Source organism: Sceloporus undulatus, chromosome 2 (genome assembly GCF_019175285.1).
Source record: "Sceloporus undulatus isolate JIND9_A2432 ecotype Alabama chromosome 2, SceUnd_v1.1, whole genome shotgun sequence".
Classification (NCBI taxonomy): domain Eukaryota; kingdom Metazoa; phylum Chordata; class Lepidosauria; order Squamata; family Phrynosomatidae; genus Sceloporus; species Sceloporus undulatus.
In genome coordinates this window covers 160,853,131-160,879,146 of record NC_056523.1, presented here as the reverse complement: position 1 = coordinate 160,879,146, position 26,016 = coordinate 160,853,131, and the positions used below count along the sequence as shown (strand labels likewise).

General features: G+C 40.2%; 1 protein-coding gene across 2 annotated transcripts in view; it reads left to right on the top strand.

Annotated features, from left to right (window-relative positions):
• The first annotated feature begins 2,192 nt into the window (after positions 1 to 2,192).
• The window catches only part of SUZ12 (SUZ12 polycomb repressive complex 2 subunit), a 46,791-nt gene continuing 22,967 nt past the window's right edge, over positions 2,193 to 26,016 (top strand). Inside the window, exons 1-6 of one of the 2 annotated variants that reach the window (XM_042453645.1) lie at positions 2,193 to 2,751; positions 5,021 to 5,067; positions 5,151 to 5,215; positions 13,558 to 13,626; positions 18,620 to 18,669; positions 22,619 to 22,704. In XM_042453645.1, the coding sequence (XP_042309579.1) occupies positions 2,367 to 2,751; positions 5,021 to 5,067; positions 5,151 to 5,215; positions 13,558 to 13,626; positions 18,620 to 18,669; positions 22,619 to 22,704 (702 nt within the window). In that variant the 5' untranslated portion in view covers positions 2,193 to 2,366. The remainder of the gene's footprint in view (positions 2,752 to 5,020; positions 5,068 to 5,150; positions 5,216 to 13,557; positions 13,627 to 18,619; positions 18,670 to 22,618; positions 22,705 to 26,016) is intronic. The other variant, XM_042453646.1, reaches the window with a different exon arrangement.

The following is a 26,016-nucleotide window of genomic DNA, read 5'->3' as shown; positions in this document are numbered from 1 at the left end:
TTGTCTTCTCTCGTTTCTGTCTTTGTCCACAAAGGCAATGGGTGGGAACCATTGGATCAGGGTGACCTCCTTTTCTAGGGCATGTCCTACATTTCAACCTTGAAATTCCAGGAGGAATGTCCCCCAAAATGGGAGGACATGACCCAAGAGAAAAACTCAGCACACTCCAGGACTCATGAAAGGTCCTGATTTTGGTTGTCCTGCGTTACTTGCCATTCTGTCAGTTTGTCAAGTAACCATAGGCCCTGTACCTTTTTCCATCATGTATCTAAAGACACCTCCAGCGTGAGTGTATTTTAATAGTTTTATAGTATTGTATCTTAACTGTGGGTTTATACGTTCTTGAGTTTTGTATTTTAACGTGTCGTATCCCACCTGAGCCTTGAGGAGAAGTGAGAAAGAAATTAAAATTCATTGTTGTTGCTACTGCTGTTCTTGTTATTACTATTATCCAGATTCCTTAGCAATTCTGAAATATACCAAGCCAATTGTTTGATTTAATGCATGTTACGGAGAGCCAACGTGGCACAGTGGTTTGAGTGTGGAACTATATACAACTCTGGAGACAGGGTTCGATCCCCAATTTGGCCATGGAAACCCACTGGGGGTCTTTGGGCAAGTCACACTCTCTCAGCTTCAGGAGAAGGCTAGGACAAACCTCTCTGAACAAGTCTTGCCAAGAAAACCCCATGATAGGGTCGCCTTATGGTTGCCATGAGTCAGAAACAACTCATTACTTATTTAGTTATTGAAGGGATTTATATTCCAGCTTTCTCCCAAAAGATGTAACTAAAACACAGATTACAAAAGCTGAGTCCTGCCCAGAAGGGATCCCAAAACGCCCTTCATTGTGAGCATAACTGTAAAGCACGGATTTATATTTCTATCAGCACTTTTAGCTTTTCGTGGGCCATGTCCCCAGATTATTGTTGTTGTTGTTATTAAGCTTTACTTACAAAGCGCTGTAAATTCACACAGCAGTGTACATATACAACCGACTGAAAAAGAATAAAACCAAACCTGCCATTGGGGTACATCCTAGGCAAAACACTTAGAAGTTAGTAATATTAATACGTATAAAATTCAATATAATAAAATATAGCACATAAACAGGTTGAAATAAGAATTTCACAATTTTAATGCCCTCCGTTGTGTTGTCTTAACTCGGTTTTAAATTACGTTAGCCGCCTTGGGTCCCTATACGAGGAGGAAGGCGGGATATGAATAAAATGAAATAAACATTATATCTATTATATTATATATAGATATAAAATATGTGTACATATATTTTATATATATCTGAAATATACACTTTGATTTAATCATTGTTTAACGAATGTTAAATGTGTGACCTGACATAACGATGGTTATAATGTAATTTGAGAACATTTTAATAATGATAATAATAATAATAATAATAATAATAATAATAATAATAATTAAAAAGTAAAAGATGCGTATATGCAGAATATCCGGTGAACAAAATTATAGATGAAGAAGGCGTAGGAATAAGGAGTTGTGCTTTGTGTAAAAATAATACAAACCGCTATTAAACCAGCTTAATTGTGAATGTTGAATGCGTGAGACATATCATGACGGTGATACTACGTGAATTTGATAAGGTTTTAATAGCAATAGTAATAGTAATAATAATAATAGTAAATAATAAATCTAGAGAATATGATATCTCTGGAGAACAAAGTAATAGAGGTTTGTGACTTTGGGCATCTGTATGACCCTTAATGGACCATGGCCATGGAACGTGACACAGGGAAGGAGGGAGGGAGGGAGACCACTGCGGATGCTCTTTATTGTTATGCTTTTAATAACGCGCGCGCCAACCGCCAGTGCCTCACAAGCGCCGCCTCCCTTCAACGAAATGGGCGCGAATCTGAGGCGGCGGCGGCGTCGGCGTCGAGGGCGAGCGAGCCCCGCTCCCATCATGCACCGCGGCGTGGAGGGGGAGGGGAGGAAGGAGCCTCTCTCTCTCTCTCTCTCTCTCTCTCTTTCCCGCGAATTCAGTTCAAAGGCGAAGGGAGGGGGAGGGGGCCGCGGCGGGGGAAAGCTCCCAGAGGTGAATCGCGCGGCCCAACCAAACTCGCGCAGGGCCATTCTGACGTCACGCCGGGGCGTGGCCTCTCTCGACCAATGAGACTCCGCGGCGCCACCGCCTTAGCCAATGAGCGCTCGGTTTAGGGGGCGGGAGCCGCGGCCCTGGCGCCGTCCGGTTTGGCTGGGCCGAGAGGGCGCTTGAGGAGAAGCGAGAGGAAGAGGAGGACGCCGCCACTTCCTCCTCGCCTCTCCCCGGGTGGCTGCTCCCCTCCCCGGCTCCGTCCTTCTTCCTCTCCCGCTCCGGAAAGGCCCTCATGGCTCCTCAGAAGCACGGAGGAGGAGGAGGCGGCAGCGGCGCGGGGCCCAGCTCTGGCGCCCCGAATGGCGGCGCGGGAGGAGGCGCCGTCGCGGCCGCCAATGCCACCGCCATCGCCGCCACTGGAGGGGGGTTCGGCGGATCCACCTCTGCAGCGGCGCCGGGCGGGAAGTCTGGGGGCGCCGCCGCCGTCGCCGGAGGAGGAGGAGGAGGAGGAGGAAGCGGAGGCGGCGGCTATTCTGGCGGCGGCGGAGGAGGAGGAGGAGGGGGCTCCTCGGCGTCTTCTGCCGCTGCCGCCTCGGCCGCGGCCCTGCCTCCGGTGAAGAGGCCGAAGATGGAGCAGATCCAGGCCGACCACGAGCTCTTCCTGCAGGCCTTCGAGAGTGAGCGCGGGACCAGGGAGGGAGGGAGGGAGGGAGGCGGCGGAAACCCCAGATATACATGCACACATACAACATACATGCATATGTACACACACAGAGACAACCGACGTCTATACATATACATACAATATATATGTATGTGCACACACACACACACACACTCACAGGGCAACCGACATATATAGATACAACACACACACATAGATATGTAGGTATGAATATGTGTATGTATAAATACACAGTATGTGTGTGTGTGTATATATATATATACACACACATTTATATGTATGAATATACACGCATATATATATATATATGCGCGCACACAGGGCAACCGACATTTATACATGTACATACAACGTGAATATGCACACGTATACATGTATATGTTGGTAAGAATGAATATATAGACACACAGAGGGCAACCGACCCTCCCGCAGCCTGGTCCCCTGTTGTGGCCCTCTACCTCCGCCGGTGTCTGTGTGTGTTTGTGTGTCTTGGCGCGGAGAGAGCGGGCCTGGGGCCCTCTGGGCGGGAGGGTTGTGTTTGTGTCTGTGTGTGTGTGTGTGTGTGTGTGGCCCTTGGGAGAAGAGCGTGGCGGGAGGTCCGTGGGGTTGTGCCTGTGGCCCTGGGGAGCGGGGTGCCTCTGCCCTGGTTTTCCCTGCGTCTTTTGCGGGGAGTTGTGTGTCTGTGTCCCTGGGGAGACTAGGCTTCTGGGTCAGAAAGTCTTTGTGTTTGTGGCCCTGGAGAGGGTTCTTTCTCCCTTTGCTTTGGTTGTGTGTTTTGTGTTGTGTGTGTCGCTCTGGGAAGTGCCCTCTTATTTCTTTGGTCCTTTGGAGGAGGGGTATTCATCCCGCTTTTGTGGGGGAGGCTGTGTTTCTCCCCTTGCTCCTGGGCCCTTGGAGGGGGCTGTGGGTGTGTGTGTGTGTGTGGCCCTGGGGAGAGGGGGATGTTTCTCCCCTTTCTGGGCTCCCTAGGGAAATCCGTGCCTGGCTAATGGTTTGGTTAATGAGGTGTTGCCACATAGTGCCCACCCCAGAGAGTTTGGAGATCCTTATTGGTTCCAAGGGGCAAGGAGATTGCACACCTCTTTGGGGAGGGGAAGGTGTCTTCTTCCCACCCTTGAGAAGTCCTTCAGGGACAAAATTAAATGTCTGATTGGAAAGTTGGGTTTCATAAATGGCTTAATAATTCTGAGTGCCTTGCTCTGGAAAGCGTGACTTTAGAAATCCAGATTTTACGCACTGTAACAAAACTACTTCCTTGCTGTTTGAGGCACAGAAGGTTAAACTTATTGGCCCCAGTTTAGAGATTGAACATATTGATTAAGGTTAATAATTGTCCTTGCCTTCATGGGATTTTCAGGATCACCAAAAAGTTTTAGCTGTTTTGGTCTGGTTTGATTGACCAGTTTTTAGATTCGAAGGTCGATTCAAGCGTATTGATCAAATAAGGAAACTTGAAAGATCATCAGAGTGGTTGGCTTTACAACATTTCAATGTCCCTTGTCTGATTCACATGACAAGAACTTTCTTGTAAGATAAGGTTGTGAATGTTTGATACACCAATCAGGCAGGAGCAGAAGGAAATGGATGTCGGTTGTTTCTTGGAGGTTAGTTTTGCAAAACCTATATTGTGATGAGACTTTTTTCCAGTCACTTTGTACAGATACCATTTATGGCGGGAGGTTGGATCGATGGCCCTTGTGGCCTCTTCCAGCTCTATGATTCTATGTTTGCTGAAGCTTCCGGAACAAATGTCTGCTTTCTTTATGTTCATTCTCTCCTGCGGAGGATTGCTGGTTTGTTCTGTGTAAATACAGTATTTTGCAGAAGTAAACAATGTTGTTAATTTAAAACCTAAATAGAACATTCTGTGTGTTAGCACACAATAATGGTTTTACTAGCACCAGTAACACAAAATTAGGTTGTGACAATATTAATATTGGCTTAGGTATGTTTTTATAAAGGTATTTTAGATCCAAGTTATTTGCTTTACCCCTGTATGTTACCAGTGTTTATTTGTACTTGATAAATAGTGCCATATTTACAAATAGCATTGATGTCATGTGGTTGCACTGGTGTGTGTGGTAGTTATTATTTTATCCCCAGAAGCACCACCCGTCTCACTATGATCAAGGTTTTGTTACATTATGCAGGTGTGATAGAGTGGAGAATGTTGTATATGCAAAAGCCTATTGTATTAGTAAAAAGGCTTAGTTGAGTGTCATGATCTGCTTTGTAAAATAGTGTTCTACTTTCTCTCACAGAGCCAACACAAATATATAGATTTCTACGTACCCGCAATCTTATAGCTGTGAGTAACTATTAATTATTGCCTTGAATTTCATACGATCTTTCATGGCAACCTTCAGTTGACCTTTTTCCTTTCTATTGCAGCCAATATTCTTGCACAGAACTCTCACTTACATGTCCCACAGAAACTCCCGAACAAATATCAAAAGGTAAACTCACTCTTTAGAAAAGGCACTTTGTTTAATATGTTAAAGTCCCTTCCCCTTCCAATAAATGAGCTGATTATTATAGTAGACTGAATAGTGTGAAATTAAAATACAGTATGAATTGTATCTATCTCTGAAACTGGGAGTAAAAGTCTTGTGATGGATGTTCAGCTGGAAATATACATGACAACACAACATGCAATTATGTAAGACACTGTCCTTTTATTTGTCTTTAATTGCCACTTGGTTTGGTCTTCAGTGTGAGGTTCTTTGAAGATCTGCTTTCTTGTTTAGGAATGAACAGCACTGTGATGATAAAAAATGTTAAAAGATCACATTAGACAAATAAAAATTAACCATAGAACTGGTACAATGTGGAAGTAATTCAGTGTTTGCTAGTTACCATCATTTAATGCTTGTTTAACTTGTTGTATGTGATACTATATGATGTCATAATGCCGTTCCTCAGCTAAGTGTGGCTGATGCCTTTTAATTCTAGCTTCTCAGTATAAAACATGTATTGATAACATCTGGTAAGTTAAACAAAAGATCTGGTATTGCTAGCCCTGAACTGTTCCTGTTTGAGCAATCAGTTACTCAAAATACTAATACACTCTAAAATAATTAAAACTGCCTGTAGCTTTGCTTCCTTGTAGCTTGGCGTTATCTGAAACGATATAAAGATGAATTTTGCAACTGAACTTGAATGGAATTAGAGGTGCAAAACATTATTTAAGTCAACAAGATCCAAAATGTATGTACAGAGCAGAAAGAGCACAGAAGTAGTAAAATGTGAAACCCTGAGGGAATGGTGTATGTTTGTACAAACAGATACTGTGCAGATTTGTTCCTGAAACATATAAAGAGCTGCTGTCAACCATTAATCACAGTTTTTAAAATAAAGCAAAAGTCAACACATTTTAGTTATATATGTTATTATAGAGGTATATTAAGTTAAAATTTGTTTAGTTGTTAGACCTGGCAATAAAATAAAGTTTAGCAGGCATCTTGCTAAATCCATCATTGGATAGGTGGATTAATTAGATGGATGTGAATGTGTCATCTATTAGTAAGAAGGAATGGATCATATTCTGGTTCTGAGGTAATTTATTGAGGAAATTGTAATGATATGGTTTATTAGATGACAAAAAGTATTCCTGCCACATGTAGCTTTATTTTTCTCTTGTGCTTTTCTGTTTCCATGTATGTATATACTCGTCTATACGTCTAAACGTTTATGCCCAAACATTGACCCCAAAATCCCAGGTCGACTAATTTACTTGTCATTATGGTAATGTGATAGCAACTCTTTCAGATTTCCCCATGCAATGTGGAGAGGAGTTTATTTCTCTGGAGCCAAGCAGAAAAAGTCCTGAGTGATTGATTGATATTGCTGTTTGAGTCCCTCACTTTCCCATACATCTGGCTGAAATGAAAGCTGAAAATGAAGCAGAAAGCCTCAATGAGAGTCTCTCTTGCCATGCTCACAGATACATACACTGAAGGAGCTTCTACATTTTACCCTCGACCTATCCATGGGTCATGGCAAAATCCATAATTTTGGCCTCAAAACCTGATCTTGACTTAGACATGAGGTTGATTTGTAGTTGAGTACAGTTGGCCCTTTTTATACATGGATTCAAGCATCCACCGTTTGAAAATGTTAAAAAAAAGTATAAATTTCAAATGTCAACCTTTGATTTTCCATTTTGCATAAGGGACACCATTTTGCTATGTCATTTGTCATATGCATTCTGGTTGCAGGATGGGCTGAACAGAGGGATCGGGAGGAAGAGAGGGGAATTCTTCAGCAGCTGGCCTGCTGTTTCAATGCAAACTGCCTCTTCTCCTCTTTTCTTGGCTTTTAAATATTTATCTCCTGAAAAAACTGGTCTGTACAGCAGATTGTCTAAATGTAGTGACGAAAGATGGCATGGACATAAGTATTTTAAATTGTAGCTAACTGATAGGGAAATGGTATATTTCGTATTCCACTTTATAAAATGGCCTCAGTTCTCAGCTGTAATCTGTAAAATGTGTTTGAAAATAGTCACTCGGTTGGTACACTTGTTTGTGGTGAAGAAGAATAATGTGACATAATATGTTCTTCATGTGCTATGAACTTAAAGCTTCTGTAAATTTAGAACAATTTATTTCTTCAGTTTGTGTGCTGCAAATGATTTAGCATAGATAGGCTGTAGATTATTGGTAATTTTTTTTACAGCTCTTAACTACCTGAGATACTCATAGACTATAATACCATTAGTTCTTAAACAGTGGCTGAGATCCAGTTGCTAATCACTGCTAGATAGACCAATTAATTCATTCAGTGAGATTTATATAAGTGTTGATTTAATGTTCAATAATTGATTCACTGAGTCTCTTCTGGTTGGAACTAGCAATTTGATTTAGGCTGTAGTCATGGAAATGGAAGATTAGGTGTTACAGGGAGTACTTATGTTGCTGATGACCTGTGGCTGGTTATTTCTGTAAACTGTATTCTATAAGGAGTTAAATTACACAGTTGGTTTTCATTTGTAGTTATTTAAACTTTTTTACTCCACTGGAACATGCTCAGGATGCTTCACAATAAAATTCCAAATCATGAAATGCAAGCAAAAACCAAAATAGTAAAAAATCAACATGCAAAATCTGAACTATATTTGTATTCACCATTCAGCAGGAAATGGGAAGAGGGGGCACACACACTATAGACACACTGTTCAGCAGTTTGGACACTAGTTCAGAAGGTTCACACCCATGAGCTTTCTAACTATGCTAGATGGGAAGAAAACATAAAGGAGGCTCTCCATTGTAGAATATAGTTCCCAGGCAGGTTGATATGGGAGGAGAATATCCCTAGCTCCATACTAATTAGAACTTTGAAGATAAAGTCTAATGTTGTGAGCTGATCCCAGAAGTATGCTGTTAGCTACAGTAGATGGAAGATCTGATCTGCCCTGTGACCAGACATCCTCCTTCTCCAGGTCCTACATTTCAGCCTGCTGTCCAGGAGGAATTGTGAAATGTCTTCTATTTTGAGCATGACTAAGAATCATGAATTTACATTTATATTAGTGTTTTTAGCCTTTATTTTACAGTGCCTGACATCTTCCTTGAATGTCCTACATGTTGAAGTGCCTTGTCCTCCTTTGCAGATATGACATTTGGTCACTTTGCCTCCACCAGAGTACAGTCACCCCTCTGTTTTCGTGGGGATCCATTCCGGACACACACACCCCCATGAAAATGGAAAATAGCTGATGTTGGAGTCCCTGTTGACTTTAATGGTGGCGTGCGGCATTTTTGTGTCACTCCATTTGCCCCTCGTGTATTTTCAAGGGTCGCGGAGTCTTAAGTCCATGAAAACGGAGGGGTGACTGTGTTCTGGACTTACAGTTTCTGAACTGTCTGGAAGGGCAGCCCTACATGCTCATTCTTCAATCTAACTTGGTGGTGATCTGATCTGGGATTAAGTACCACTTCTTTGGGTACATCTGCAACTCCCCCTGTACAGTGAGGATGAATACTAGATACAGGAGCATTCCCAGGTTGCAGGTCTGTCTGGGTGGAATTGTAGTGCCGACCAAAACAGTCTATACTTTTCTTGCAGCATTGCTAGATTCCCTGACTAGCAGTAACTTTATTTTATCTAGACAAGACTTCAGTTTTTTTCACCCACTTCTAATCCAGAACTAGTTCCACAATCTCAAGAGAATGAAGGAAAAGGTGCCTTTCACATGGATAATTATTGTGCCAGAGCCTCCAGATGGTCTCCCCAGCAGTTTCATGTAGATTTTACAGTATAGGCAACAAACCTGAATTCTGTAGCACTATATAACCAAAAGCTTGAGGAATAATGGCCCAATGTCACCTGGGACCTATCCTTAGAAACACAGACAACCATAAACCTGTGTTTTAGCCAATAAGGCAGTCTGTAACTATACCTTGTTGCTAATATTGAAAGCTTCTGAGAGTATACGAGGACCAGCTGGATTGTATTTTCTCTCTTTGGCCCTATACAGACAGACCAAAATAAAGCTGCTTCAGGTCACTTTGGAGGTATGGTGTTTCAATGATACATGCATCCTAAGAGTCTGGAAGCTGCACCAAAGCTGCACTCCAGTCCTTAGGACTGGAGCATGGCTTTGGTGCAGCTTCTGGACTCTTAGGATGCGTGTATCATTTAGAGAGCATACCTCCAAAGTGACTCGAAGCAGCTTTACTTTGGCCTGTGTATCAGGCCACAGTATCCCAGCATGGACCATCTGTGGGGATTACCTTTGTAGCTTTCGTTCCAAGTCAGGCTGCAGGCCAGCCTTTCCAATAATTGCTGCTATCCAAGAAAACTTGGACCTAGTACACTACCACTTAAGTACAGTGTGCCTTCATCATACTCTGGAAGCCACACTGGAAGAAGTGGTGCTGTGCCCCAGAAAGAGTAATGGGACGCATTTGGCACCGCAAGCACAAGCCCCATTGGCTTTAATGGAGCTCCAATCAGGTAGTGACAAGGAAGCCACATCTCAGCTTCATCACTCAAATATCTCTCTTGGCTTTCAAGTCAACATCACACATATGACTTGCTATATACGAAATACAGTCCAGAGGACCTGAAACAGAGGACTGTTTGCAGTGGTTACCATGAATTCCTGATCTGTATCTTATAAGTCTGCCATTGTATGGGTGCTGAAGTTTTTAAAGGTGACAGGTTAAAGCGCTCTTCCCAGCATTACTTGTGAAATCACGTCTGTTTTTCAGGCAGGGAGAGTGTTGTGTGATAGGGTGGATAAACCTTTCAGGTATTAGTTATAGGTTAGTGTCAGGTTGTGGTTAGAGCCCCCTGGAAAGGGAGAGGAAATTCTAATAGACCAGAATGACTCCCCTTCTAAATCCCTAATTTAGATGGTTGGGATGCGGTTGGAGCTAGGCAAGGAGGGCCAGCTCCTTGCATCCAAAAACCCAACAAGGACTGCAAATCCCATCTCTGTGTGAGTAGCTTAGGAAATGTGATAGGTAGTGCATCTAGGCTTTTGTTATGTTTATCTTTTGGCTTGCCTGAAATTAACATCTTGTAACTATGCATTCTGTACCTGCAAGGCAAGGAGGCCTCGCATGAATGATACCTTATTGCTCTATTCTGTCTACTTAGAATAAATACCTTTCTTTAAAAGTATCTGCCATCGCTGTGCTCCTATGCACGTGTCTTAGCTTGGTTACTGCTTGTTCAGGTTAGCAAGGGAAGGAACGTAAGTCCTTAGCAAGTCCCAGTGTGTGCTAAGGGGAGTTCGTTGGAGATTCACTGGGTGGTGGCAGCTTGACTAGAGGATCTCAAGGGGTCTCATTCAGCTCAGCAGGGAGTGGGAACAGAGACCCAGGAGACTCTAGGGGAAATTAAAGGGATCCACTGGGTCTAAAGGCCAAGAACAGGGTGGCTGTTTGGCCACTTGGACCCCAGGGATGTCACACATTTATTCCCCAGATCCAGGCCACCGCCAAGACCTGTAGATTCTTTCTCCACAACATTGCCAAGATCCGTCCATTCCTCTCAGCCTCTACTGCCAAGACTCTGGTCCATGCCCTAGTGGTATCGCGACTAGATTATTGTAACCTTCTTGTGACAGGGCTTCCTCTTTCACTACTCCACCCTTTAATCTCTGTCCAGCATTCAGCTGCCCGTATTGTCACATCCGCTCGCCACTTTTACCATGTTTCTCCTCTCTTCTCCTCCCTTCATTGGCTTCCCTTCCGCATCCAGTACAATCTTTTTCTGCTACGGCTCCAAAAGCTTGGAATGACCTGCCAGAAGAGATTTGCCAATTATCCTCATTGGAGGCTTTTTAAAAAGCGACAAAAACCCTTCTCTTCTGGCAGGCCTTCCCTGAGTGATAACTGCCCAGAACCGATTCTACCCGTCCTTCCTACTATATCTCCTTGTCATTCACGAATTGTAAAATAAACTTGTGATATTGTACTGCATTGTTATATATTTTAATCATGTTTTATGTTAATTTTATAGTTTGGGAGGGAGGGTTAGGTCAGGGTTTTGTGAGTTTAATTGTTTTTATATTGTGTATCATAAACTCTGTTGTTACCCGCCTCAATCCCCAAACGGAAGAGGCGGGATATAAATAAATATTTTATTATTATTTATTTTATTATTGTTGTTGTTGTTGTTGCCTTTCAAAGCCCTCCATGGACTGGCTCCTCCTTACTTATCTGACCTTCTTTCTCCTTACATTCCTACTCGTACCCTCCGCTCTGGTAGTCAAGGTCTCCTGTCCCAGCGTAGGATTGCCACTGCCCCCTCCCGGATTCGTCCCTTCTCACTTGCTGCCCCTTACTCCTGGAACTTTCTTTCACCACGTGCACACCTCATCACTTCTCTACCCAGTTTTAAAATTGAGTTAGACTATATTGTTTAGCGAAGCGTTCCCAGGGGTGAGCCCCTCTCTGCCCCAGGATGCCTCGTTTTAACTATCCATTAAGAAGCCAAGCCCTCCCTCCAGTCCATCTGCCTTGGTCCAGGCATCGGAGGTAGGGAAGAACTGCTGGACCTGATCCCCTTCCCCACCACGACTCCCGTCTCCCTTTGTGCCGTGTCTTTTTAGATTGTAAGCCTGAGGGCAGGGAACTGCCTAATTAAAAGATTGTATGTACAGCGCTGTGTAAATTTACAGCGCTTTATAAATAAAGGTTAATAATAATAATAATAATAATAATAATAATAATAATAATAGAGAGCGCCCGTACAGACAGGCCAAAATAAAGCTGCTTCGGGTCACTTTGGAGATATGCTTTTTAAATTATGCATATGTCCTAAGAGGCCAGAAGCCATGCCAAAGCCACACTCCAGTCCTAAGGTCTGGACCACAGCTTCTGGCCTCTTAGGATGCATGCATCATTTAAACAGCATACCTCCAAAGTGACCCGAAGCAGCTTTATTTTGGCCTGTCTGAATGGGCCCTTAGTTGCTAGCAAAGCTACCTGATTTCCCAAGAGAAATGAGAAAAGGTCAGTGGGGGGGGGGGGGGGACTTGTCCTGGATCACTTTTACCTTACTTAGCTTGACATTTTTAGAGGGGGGGGGGAATGACTATAAAGTGTTGAAATTTCATTATATGTATTAAAAGTCTTGTACACTCTTGTGGAGGCTGAATTCCAGTGCATTTTAAAAATTCGCCATGGTCTTTCAGAAAGAAAGATTTTAATTTTTGAGTATGCTGTTCTGTATAGTTATTTTCATCTACAGTGCTATTAAAACCTTTAAGAACCTTGTGGTTTTTTTTACTTTTGTTCTTCATTTTGTAGATTGTACTTTAGCTTTATTTGAAAATACTTCTTGCTGTTTTTTTTTAAAAAACAGGTTGACAGCAGCTCCCTGAGTGTAAATAATATAAATATACCCAGATTAGAAAATATTCATATTGCTACCATCTGAGATTGAAATATTTTAACATTTTTCAAAGTGTCTAGTATGTTATGATTTCTCAGTATGTAAGAGTGAAGGTACTAATGTTCTGAAGCTTAAAAAACCTAAGTAATCTAAATCGTAAGAAACTAATTCTTACCATTCCTCATTTTTCATTGTTTTTATCAGGCCAATGCCAATTTTCTCACCTATTTCTAAATGTTTGAACCACCTACTGATGCTGGATTTTGATGCTTCTGAAGATTTTGTTCTGAACCACCAAACCTGAATGTTAATTTTAATATGAAGAATTTTTGTTGCTAATGTTCACATGAGCTCTCAAAACAAAATAATGCTGAATTCAAATTATAGAAACCTAAAACGGAGATCATAATTCACAATCTTCAAATCCATGGAATATTTATCCATGGCTTCAACCACCCACATCTTGAAAATATTCAAACAAATAACAATTCCAAAAAGTAAACGTAGATTTTGCCATTTTGTAGCAATTTTACTACCGCATTGTATATAGTGGGACTTGAGCATCAACGGATTTTGGTATCCATGGGGGGGCCTGGAACCAAACCCCAGTGGATACCAAGAGCCCACTTTACCCTTTTGTGTTTTCATGTTTTTGATGTGGGTGACAATAAAGTGCAGATAGGTACATTTTAATTATGTGTGTTCTTAAACCAAGAGTATAAATATTTAAAAACTAAATAGTTTTTTTTTAAAAATTTAAATGTTAAGGGTTGACTATTTCATAGTTAAAAACTAGGAATTCTTGTAAAATTTTGAAAGATCCCACTTTTTTGATGCCAGCGACTTTTCTAGATCTGCAAGAAAGTGTTGTTGGAAGAAATCTTTATGAAGCACAATTGTACTACATAGTGGAAATCAATGAAATTTCAGAAACCAACTTTTATTACAGGAAAACTTTCAGAGTAGACGGGATGCTGACGAAAGTAGAGAAAACAAAGGGAGAACACGACTTGCAAAGGTAACATTCATTTTGTCAAGTAATATGTTTCAGTGTTTCAGTAACAATGTTTCAACTGCAGTTGATGCATAATGGGATTAAATATATCCATGTCGATAGAATTCTTACAGAAGTGTGACAAAATAAATGTTAGGCTGAAGATAATTTATATCTGCTATAATAAAACAAACTGAATTTTCCTAGAGGGGAATGTGTGTTTCTGTTTGTTCATTCTCTGGTGAACTTATGCTTTAGCAGATTTTAACTTAATGAAACACGTTAGCGTTATCTGTAGGCAAGATGCCTACACATAAGCAGGTTTCTGAGTGTACAGTATTCACTTTCTGAATAGGAAGTAAACATTCAGATTGGAACCAATGGTTGATTTGTTTATTTTCATTTTTTTATTTTTGGAATTTCATTGATTTCCATTATATAGTCCAATCACCCTTTACTTTTAATTCTATTGAAATGAGCTTTTACTCTGCTGTTGTACTGTATTGCAAATGGGAGTGTGATTCCTCATTTACCATTTTAGGTTATGTGTTGCCACATTATATTGTTGGAAGAAGGCATTGTTGTATTGTCATGCTAGTTACTGAATGTTACAAGTTTGATGTAGTCTTTGAAATCACAGACTTTTATTTCAGGATTGCTTCTGGATCTGGTCTTAATCCTGGTTGCTCAGGTGACAGCAGAAGGGACAGTTGACTATGCTAAACCTTTGTCAGAAAGTCTTCACAGAGTTCCTGGTATCGACAGGAATATATATTTGTTGCAAAATGTCTCCGTGTATTTGAGATTCTGCAGGGGAAAATCACTGCCTGCTTTATCTCTAAGTAGTTTACAAATAGGTAACAAAACCACTAAAGCAAAATGCAGAATTATTTGAGAAACTGGTGCCTGTCTTTGGTTATCAGAGCACTTTTTTACCATACGTTTGAAGTGAAAAATTTGGTTGTTTTCACCCATAACCCCTTATTAGACAGGCATACAAAACAGAATGCTTTTAAAGAATGGCTTGGGGTACTGTATTGTTTTAATTGTATTTTAAGCATTTTTATCTTTTTAAAGTATTTGATATTTTAGCATTGGTTTTAATTATTGTAGTAGTTTAATCCTATTTTAATGTACAATTTTTGTATGTTTTTAACTATGGTGGGTTTTTTTTTAATGCTGTAAGCTGCCCTTAGTCCCAGTCCTGGGAGAAGGGCAGGATATAAATAAAACAATAATGATGACGATGACGATGATGAAGTTAGGAGGTAACTAGTACTACATTGCTTTTGTATCAACAGCTGACAGCTGTTGAAATCACAGTCTTTCGGGAGTGTTTGTGGATCTGGGATAGGTCTTGCATGCCCATGTTGGAGGTTTGCAGCAGCTACACCCAGCTCTTTAGAAGGCAGATTGGACTGTGGTGATGCTTGGTTTAGTTACATCATATTTTCAGTATGTTCACTGTGGATCTGCCTTTGAAAAGTGTTCTGAAACTTGTAAAAAAAAGGTAGTGGAGCTGTTTGTTAACTGGATTTTTGGAAGCTTATGTTACACCATTGCTGAAGCAGGTGCATTGACTCCCATTTTGGACCCAATTCAAAGTGCTAATGGTGACCCTGAAAGTACATACACAGTTTGTGGCAATGAGGTGACATGAAGCACCAGCTTTTCCAGTTTGAGCCTAGTTTGACTAAATTGATTTGGCTCTGTAACTTATACTTTGTGTTTGTGCCTGGGAAGCAAGTTGGTCTTTCATGTCATGATCTCCTTTTGCTCTAGAATTTCCTTACTTAAAATAAAGCTTTTCTTTAAGATCCTCTGCCTCTTGCACTCCTTTTTCACATTCCTTAGCTTGGCCCAGTTCTTCCTTATAATTGGCAAGGAAAGTACCAGTGCAATTCCCCAGCAACACCCTGATGTGTTGATAAGGTGGGTTAATTGAGTCGTCAAGTGGCGATAGTGAATTCTTTAGATAAAAGGTGGACTCAAGGGGTCCCATCCAGCTCAGCAAAAGAACGGCATCAGTAGAGATCCTCATGGTTAAGTAAGGCCAAAGAGAATCTTTCAGTGACTCCTTCTAGACTCAGGAATTTACTGTACCCAGGTTCTTTTCAATATTCCATGATTTTAATTTAATTTTTTTGGCCATGAAGATCTTGCTTTTAAGGACGGCTGCCATTCGTTAGTGATTTTAGTGATCTCATGTGTAACAGATTTTTACTGCTGTTATTGTGAGCTGTTTTGGGTCTCATACTGGGAGAAAAGTGAGATATGCATTAAATAAATAACAGTATATAATAATAATCGTTCCGGTTTTCTGAATATTTTTTTACTCTGCTTCATCTTTAAAATAATGTGTTACAGTTTTATTTTATCTTTATGTGCTTTTCATTCCAATTTCCTTTTCCTTGTTAGCAAGTATAATCTTTTCATAAAAGTCTAATATAAACCAGTGTTGGTCAGAGTGGTGTTCTACAGACTGGACTGCTCTATGAGCCCTCAGCTGTTGATCTATTAAGATATTTTCCAGGAAACAAACAAACCCAGTTAAGGTGCTGTCCCCCTACATCAGGTAGCTTAAAAACCCTGATACAAAGGTTTTTAACAAACTGGTTTATTTTATTTTTTTAAAAATGTTTGTTTAAAATTCTTAGCTTAACATTATCACTTTGCTGCTCTTCAATTGAATTCGTGATTTTTTTTAAAAATCGGACATGTTGCGTGAAGGTTTCTTTTACATCAAAATAAAACACTATGAATCAATGGCTATGTGCTATACTGCTTAAAGTCAAATACCTAAACATAGCACAATAGAAGTCTATTGTATAGTGTACATGATAAGTCGTGAAATTTTCTCATCATAGATATTAGTAGATTGCCAAAACCTCAGGATGAAATATGTACAGGTTGAGTCTCTCTTGTCTAAAATTAATTTGTGTTTTGTCTACACCTTGTACTCATAGCCTGAAGGTAATTTTATAAATAATACTTTTAATAATTTTGTGCATGAAACAAACCGTCAGAAAGGTTCTCAGCCACTCATGGGGATAATTTTGATTTTGGAGTACTGGTATTTTGAATTTTGGAATTCTGGATAAGGGATATTCCAGTATCTCAATACTATTACACACTTCACTTGCTTGATTTTAGGGGGAAAAAACTTTGATTAGCTTTCTGATAATGACTAAATGTCTTCACCTGCCAAATAAAGCAGGGACAGATTTCATTCAAGATCACTTAACAAAACCAACCAACCATTTGGCTAATAAGTATTATTCTTTACTTTGGAATTTACTGGGCCTGTTCAAGCAGTAGTTTGTCCCACCATAGTCTCACAGGGAGGAACAGATTATGGGTTAAGGAAAGCTTTCCTGATTCTGACTATAGGCCTCTCATAGCAGCCAGGTGGATGCTTCTAGTAAGCTACTAGATAGGTGTAAAAGCAATTACTTCTTCTTTCTCCCTCCTGCCCCAATTATGGATGCACTAGCATGCCACCTTAGAAGAGAAACTTCATGTAGCCATGGTGGCTAGTAACAATTGCTCTAACCGTGTGTCTAATTTGCCCTTTAAACTTTATCTAAAGGTTAAACTGCATCTTTACGCAAGTTATGATCCTTTAAATTAGTATCCATCGTGTCATAGGAAGATGGGAGAAACGTGTTACCACTTTTGTAGCAGTTTATAAAATGATGCATGCTATGAAAGTTGAAACAGATTTTTCCCATCTTATATGCCTGACACCAGGTTAGACAATTTATGTTGCATAAATGTTAGTGCATATGATAGCTGTTTATAAAATTAGAATGCTTTTAAAGATTTGCATGAGTATGGAAAACAGAATATTAATTTCAATAAATTCTTATTTCTAATTAAAATTCTGTGATGCAAAAATGTTGGATTACCCTACCAGATTGTGTGACAGCTGAAGTAACCCAAAGCAGCTTTATTTTCGCCTTGACCTGTCTGTTTGGGCCCTAACTTAAAACACTTCAACCAGTAAAGTAATAAATATATCTGTTTGTCTTGCTTTATTTTTAAAATGTGTCTTGTTAGCTTTTAGGAGGGAAACTGGAAAAACATTTCACAGTCAGTTGGAAGACAACATGAAATGAAATCAAGCCACTTGTAGGGAAGGGAGAACATAACATAATTTTGGTTTTCCTACAGAAAAAGCTCTGCCCTCCCTTAGAACTTACACCAAGATTATGGCTCTTTGTACCCCATTAGTAATTTTTTTTACTAATTGTTGAATTTTTGCATTACAGCATGTTTCATTGGTATTTGGAAGATTATGTGCTTAAGTCTAGCCTTTCTTCTTGGAAGATTTTTTTACACATTTGTAATTTTTAAATGCTGCAAATTGACCTTGGTACTTTTACATTGGAATGGTACAGTGTAAATAGCACTTGCTGTTATATTTCTGTTGAGGAAGGGATTCAAAGAACTCTCCACTACTGATCCAAATGTTTAAACAGATTCCTATCAAATGATCTCATACCGGGAAGGACTGCCTTTTTTAAGATGGTGTTTTCCAAGTGTCTCTTACTGTAAACGCCACAATCCTCAGGCACCATTGACTGTTGACACCTGTAAAAGGACTTGTAGCTGTCATTTCTCTTTCCGTCAAGAACTAGTGCCTGGTCTAGGAAAACCCCAAGGACTCTTAGGTCACCTTATTCTTCAGCCAGCAACATTCACTTTTTGTGTAAATTAAGCTAACAAGGAGTAATTATAGGATAAAGGTGAGGAACTGGTCAGTTATACTTCAGTTATACTTGCTGACTGTGTTAAGGACAGGAATTTAATAATTTTGCTTATTGTATTACTGTAGCAGTTAAGATGTAACTGTTTTTATTGCTGGCCCCTTCTCATTGATGTTATGTTTTTATGATGTTTTTGAGTGCTCTGTTTGTAGATGCACATAGACTCTTTTAGAAATTATTAATAAAATGTCACATACAAAATGTCATATATACAAAAAATAAATACATGTTTTATTTTGTTTCTTTAGTTTGTCTGCTCATCTACAACTCACCTTTACTGGTTTCTTCCATAAAAATGGTATGTATAGCATCCACTTTTTTTTGCAGTGCCAATTACTGACAAATGTCATTAGTTTCATAGTTAAAGTATGAGGCTAAAACAGTGTAAAAGGCAAACTTGGGTCCTATATCAGGAAACAATGATATATAAATCAAATAAATAAATAAATGAGAAAAAATTGCCTTGCCTTTTTGCTCATTACACTGGCCTGTAATAGGCAAAAAATCAAGGCAATTTTGCTCATTTATTATCTTTAGTGTTTGAAGTTAAGATGAAAGTTGATTAAATAACATATAAAATGATTTGCTTTTCTCCCAATAAATTGCATGGATCTTAGTAGTTGTTACTGGTTCAAAATCCTGTAAACACATTTAGAAAATATGGTGGCATTTTTACGGAATTAGTGGCAATCTTGTACATTCTTTTTGCATACATATGGAACATTCAGAGTTATAAGTCATAGAACATGTCCCAACTGAAGTACTAAGACAGTGATGGATTAATATGATGTTATAGAGGCGTTACAAACCGCCGCTTTGAGGCGGTTTCCCGGCGCTGCTGTTTGCTCCGTGAGGGAGTCGCCACAGCCAAACTGCACGGCTCCCTTACGGAGCAAAAAAGAAGCTCCAAAATGGAGCTTCTTCTGGCAGCGCGTCCATGACACCGCGAGGCGCCAATGGTGCACTCTTGACGTCATTAGTGCCGTGCGACGTACGGACGCACAGCGTCCGTTACGTCAAGATGGCGGCGGCCGTGTGGAATGGCTGCCGCCATTTGTTACGGACAGAGTCCATAACAGGAATAGGGGCATCTGGAAGAGATGCCCCCTTTTTAAACTGGGACGTCCTGAGGACGTCCCAAGTGGCGGTTTGTAACCCGCCATAACTGTGTCATGAAAAAAAATGTGTTCTACAGAGTGTGAGTATTCCCTCTTCATGGGAAGCTTCTAATGTCAAAACTTCTTGGGTGATGTCATTTTGAGTGCAAAGAATGTTTCAGCTACTTTGCCTTCAGTGCCTTTGCCATTTCTCCAATTACTAATTTTAGCAAGACCATCTTATCATCTGGTACCATGAAGTTTTTCTAGTTTGCAAGCAGAGGAATGCTTTCATTTTCTGTCACAGAACAACATGTCCAATTATTGTTCATTGGCTGCAATTTTGTACCAATGAAATACAACATCCTTCATAAGCTCATTTTCCATTGGACAATGATGTCATCAGGGTCAGGTTTCCAAAAGGTCTTTGTGCCCTGAGGGAATGCAATGGACACTAATAATGCTGGATCATCAATAATTAGACCTGTCTTCTTGCATGTCAGATTAGTGCTTTTTGAGCGGTTAACACCAGAAGTTAAGACTTCTGACACCACAGGTTTCTGTTGACTTTTGCTTATTTTTTCAGTCCTTTGCTGTGTCAGGTTAATCCAGTGCTTCTCAATTATTTTCTGTCATGCCCCCCCCCCCCAAAAAAGAAAACATTTTGCCCCCCCCGTGCAACTGTAAATAGTATTTGCTGAGGTCAAACGAGCCCCCCCCCTTTACTGAGCCTCGCGCCCCCCTTTACGGAGGCGCGCCCCACTATTTGAGAAGTACTGGGTTAATCTGTGCCTCCTTTGTTGCATCTTTTTTAGGAATATTGTGTATTCCTCTGGTTTATGTCACCATTGTATACAGATAGTTCAAGGTTTAGTGATTGCTTCTGGTCATTTTAGCATAAAATTTCTTGTCAGAGGTTGCACTGCCGTGAATGAATCCTGAACTGGTGAAAAGGCATGATATAAAATATAATAATAATAACAAGCCTTTTCTTTATGAAGTATATAGTAGGTTATTTTCTATGTTGGAAGTATCAAGTAGAAAGTAATGAACATAAAGTGAAGCCAGACCTTTGTTGGCAGTGTTATGCAGGCGGAGCTCATCGAGACTGAAAGATAATGAAACAGCAATGAGTGCTGTATAGTGAATGTACATCTGTTATGCCATTAAAAAAATATCCAGTTAGGTGCAATGCAGGAAACGTGTACAGAATGTAGGTGTTGTCATCTTACTTAAAGTCAGTAGCATCATTGGGGATGCGGACCACACCGGGTGACACCCCAGATAGTGGTGACACCCAGTCACCCTGGTGCTTCTTGCCACAGCCCGGTTTTCATCAGAGGAGAACTGGATCATGGCAAGGAGCCAGACGGAGAGTGTGGCAAGCAGAATGGGCAGTACATCTTCAAGGAGGTGTGGAGAGGCCAGGCTCAGCCTTGCCAAGCGCAAGCACATCCCTCCCCCTCTCCTTGCTGTGGCCTGGTTTCCCTCTGAGAAAAACCAAGCTGTGGCAAGAAGGGTCGGGGGTCCTCCCCACACCTCCTTCCAGAAGTTCCTCCCCTTCCACTTTGGAAAGCCCACCTCTTCCTCTTTGAAAACCTTGCCCTCTGCACCGGGTGACACTAGAGAAAGGTACGCCTCTGCTTATAGTGGAGATATGAAAGAAGTGTGGCTTGTCTCAAAGTTGTTGATGTCCTTACAATTCCACCTCATCTCTTTTCAGTTCCATTAGGCCATTCCTGGGCTGCCCTTATGAGATTGTAAAATAAATGTCATAGAAACATTTCTGTAACTTTGGTTTATCAGCCTATTTTGGTACTGTAAAGCTAATGGTAATTTTTGTGAAGCTGCCTACAAATATCATATAAAAACATAATTTTAATTGTACACAATAACAGTAAATGTGAACGTGAGTGGCTATTTTTCACGTTGGTACACTACTGTGTAATGTTCTGAGACCTAGGTTTTTAAATTCAGAACACATTTACATAAAGAAACATTTCACTGCACTGTTTCCTCAGTTTTAGAAGAATGATCTAGTGTCCCATTCAAATGGTACAAAGGATATGGAAGTGCCATATGTGAGGGACATCAGTAGTCCAGATACTTAACATATTTTATCTTTATCTATAAACTGGCTTTCCTTTTGTTGAGAGAAAGGGAGGAGATTATTTTGGAGAGCAGCTAGTGGAGGTCTGTTTTTCTGTTGCTTAACTACAACAGCACCAAATGGCTATTGTAGTTTGCTTATGGGCTGTACGGTCAGCACCTGTAAATTCTTTTAATTAGGACTTAGCTGAATGGTACTCCCTTTCAAAGTTTTTGTCATGTACTCTTAACTACCAATGACAGAAACTTTGTACTAGTTTATTTATACAACATTTTCTGTTATACAAAAATAAAACGAAATATATTTATTCTCTTTTTATAAGGACTTGGAAATGAGGCAGATTTAAAATTTAGAAACAAGCCTAGGTATTCTGTCCTGGTAACTGAATGTTTTTGTCAGCAGAAGTGGTGAATTGCAGGGGGCCTGGCACTAAAATCTGATCTGGGTGAAATAAAATATATAAAAGATTTTGATGAAAGATTTCACCGTTAGTGATCTAACCCCTCTAATTCAATCGGGACATCTCCAGACAGGCACCACTGCCTCTCCACTCTGTTAAATGTTATTGTACGTACATAGATGCTGTGACCACAATGAATAAATACTTATGCACAAGTGAACATATGCTGTGCGTCCTTGCTATCTGCAGAGGATCTGTTCCAGATCCCCCCGTGGATACTAAAAAATGTGGGACGTTCTTCTCAATGGGCATGAGCTCCTGCTTGCGCCACCGCATGCACATGCGCCCATTCAGAAAGCCAGTGCTTGCTGTCCACGGAAGCAAGCTCACGCTTGGTGCGGATGCAATGTAATTGCACTAGTGCACTTGCCTCTTGCTCATAAATGGAAACTGCAAGTGTGGTGCCTGGTTTGAGCAGGTCTGGGACAAGATGCCAGGACAAGAGGGATCTTTGGCCAGTTCACAAAGACTGGAAGAGCATCCCAGATCATAGTATTTCATTGTTCTCCCAGTCACAATTAATAAAATTGCTGCTTTCCTCAGTATTTTAAACCATTCCTCCCTTTTGGGGTTCTTTCAGATAAGCCATTGCAAAATTCAGAAAATGAACAAAGTTCTGTAAACCTGGAAGTACTGCTTGTAAAAGTCTGCCACAAGAAACGAAAGGTAAGTTAAATCCTAGCAAAATACAACAATTTGTGCCAAGCAAAGTTGTGATGTTAAAGAAATGTGTAGTTGAAACTGAAATGCTCTTCCATGGTAAGCTGATAACTAGTGCTATATTCTTAAGCTTTCTGTCTTTTATCTTTTGTTTAGAATTTCTTATTTAAAAGTAATCCAGAGCTGATGGTTTTGATGAAACCCAATTACCTATAAATTACAGCCTGTTACAGCTGTTCTCTTTTCATTTTGCTTTAAGAGTTTGCTCAAATTTGGCAGATTTTGGCTGAAACCCTAAAAGATGAGGGGCCACTAAAGGTGGGAGGAATGCAGGGATTCTTGCATCTTTTGGTTTTTATCCCCCCCCCATGTTCCCCCCACTTTCAAAACTGCTCTTTGTTCACAGAAGGCAGAAGTGGTGTATTTCAAGGTTTAGTATTTTTAAAGTGGTTTTTCTTTAAGGCCAAAAATTGGAAGAAGTATAACTTCAGGCAACAGTGTTCCTTGTAAGGCCAGGGATCTTCAGACACCTTCACTATGCAGCTGCCAAATTGTATTCAGTCTTCCTCCAACTTTGGAGCTGAGTTTGATGGTGGAGTTGCTTGAAAACTGCTTGGCGATCCCCACCCATCTCTGCAGAATGGAGAGGAAAGCATGATACTCAGCATATTTGACTCAGACTTGTTATAGCTTGGTTATACACCAGTTTCATTTCTAAATCAAAATTATTATTTTTTAGAAAGCAAAAGCAGATTAAATTAGTTGGGTGTATACACACACACACACACACACACACAGACACACACACCCTGTATATATTATATGTCTGTGTGTTTCCAAATGCACACATATAAATAAATGCCTTTTATTCAATAGTCATTCATCAAATAGTATTGCAGTTCTTGTTACCAATTTATGTATTGTAAAATATTTATTTAAAATATTTACAGTATGTACAACTTTTATATACATCACAAGCTTATAAATAAAATAAATTAAAAACATTTGAAAAATTAAAAACAGTACAAAATCATTTAAAACAGTTTAAAAGTATTTTTATTTATTTATTTACTGTATTTAAACCCCCGCTTTTCAGCCAATGAGGCCAAATGAGCAGCTTGCAGATAGTTAGACATTTCCCTGCCCTTCGGCTTACAATCTAAAAAAGACATGACACAAAAGGAGAAGGGAACGGCAGTGGGGAAGGGGAATATGTGCAGTGGTTCTTCTCTCCCTCCGAGGCCGGATGATGTCAGATGGCAAATAAGACCTGATGGAGGTGGCTGTCCTTTCTCTCCCTCTGAGGCTGGATGATGTCAGATGGCAAAAAAGTACATTAAAAAAGTATTTTAAACAACAACAATTTAAACAAATCCAAGCAGTTTAAAATAATGCAACGGTAATTTTTGGCAAAAGTGGTATGCCCTAAAGGCTTTTATAGCAGTTCATGCTTTAACCTGGCATCAGAATCTTGTGAGAACTGTGGGGCCGAGTTCTGAGTGGATAGATGATAGATTCTGAAAGATGATAAGAGTGGTGTGTATTATGAAGACCCAGATAAATGAGCTAGGAGGGAAGACCCGTCATAACTTTGTCCATAGAACTCTCAGTGCAGCACCAAGCTAACATTAGTTAGGTACTCTGTGTGGGAACAAGTAAGACGTTCTTGGCCCTCATAGAGTACCTACAGTAACTAATGTTAGCTTGGTGCTGCACTGAGAGTTCTGTGGACAAAGTTAAAACAGGTCTTCCCTCCTAGCTCATATATGTGGGTCTCCATAATACACACCACTCTTATCATCCATCACCATTGTCTGTGTTGGCTAAAGCTGATGAGAGTTGGAGTGAGTCATTCGGAAAATTCCATGTCCCCTACCTATTTGAAGCAGTTGGTCATTAACAGGACAGAATTCACAAGTGAGTCATGTCTCATTTCGATCTCAGATGGCACTGACATTTTCTTTGAGAGGAGGAGGGTCATCTCCCCCTTCTAGTTTGAATATAGAGTATACAATCCTAGAATTAAAGAACTGTACTGTTGCAAGACACTCAAAAGGTAATTTAGTCCTGTCACCTGACGAAAATGCTGTTACAAGGCTGGTCCCATTCTAGTATGATGTTAAGTTCCAATTTTGAGAGAAAGGCAGGATATAAATATTGGATGAATGGAACAGTTGATGAGTTGCTAATTATGTTATTCTCAAAAAAGAAAGTAGGGGAAATTCTATTATGTACTATACCAAGCTTGACTTATTTGAGTATAACTGAAAGAAATTGGCAGCATAAGCTTTTGTAGACTTCAATCTACTTCCTCAGATGCATTTAGGAAGTAGACTGAAGTCTACTAAAGGTCATCCTGCCAATTTCTTTCTTTAAGTTAGTCTCAAAAGTACTATAAGATCTTTCTACATAATTTATTCTAAAGACTAACATGGCTATATCTTTGAATTCTACCCTTATTTGAGTAGGCTACAGCTTCTAAATTCCAGTTATAACATGTTCATTATGTTTATTTTTATATTTGAAAATCATTTGGCTCTCCAGTCTCCATATATGGGGATGGACATTTTATGTGGTTTAATTACCATTGCTGCCCAGACTGTGCAGATGTCACCCAGTTAAAGAGCTGATTTAATACCTAGACCCTGGTTCTTCCCCTAGCTTTTGCCTTTGTCTAGCTCCTTGTGGTATCAGTTATCTTTCTGTTTCAGTTTATATCTATTATTTCACCTTAACTTTATTATCTTTTGGACTTTATTTAGTCTTTCTCACCATCTTATTCTAAAAAAAAACCTTTGTTTCTTCCTTTTGCTTGTTTTCAGTCTTTTGCCTTTACTTGCTCTCTTTTGGAGTTTTTTCTTGGCATGGCTTCAGTAGGAAGGTTGACCTCCAGATTGTCTTCCAAGAGGCTTTAGAACAGGGGTAGGCAACCCTTTTGAGCCGGGGGCTGGGTTGCTGTCCCTCAGACAACGGGGGGGCCGAAGCCCAAAAATAAATAATTAAATAATTTTTAAAAAAAATTAATTAAATAAATCAACCGGGACAAATGTAGGACAAAATTTTCAAATGGAGGGCGCTTTTTTAAATAAAAAATGGAGGACATGCGAAAAAATTTGCTGATTTTTAAAAAAACGTTAAGATAAATGCATGTTTCTGAGGCTTCTATAGACAATTGCCCCACCATGCCCCTTGCACAAGACGCCAAAGGTCCTGGTGGCAATCGGCGGCAGGACCGGGCTGGGGCCGGTCTCAAGGCCTCGCCGGGCCGCATCCGGCCCGCGGGCCGCAGGTTGCCTACCCCTGCTTTAGAAGATACCA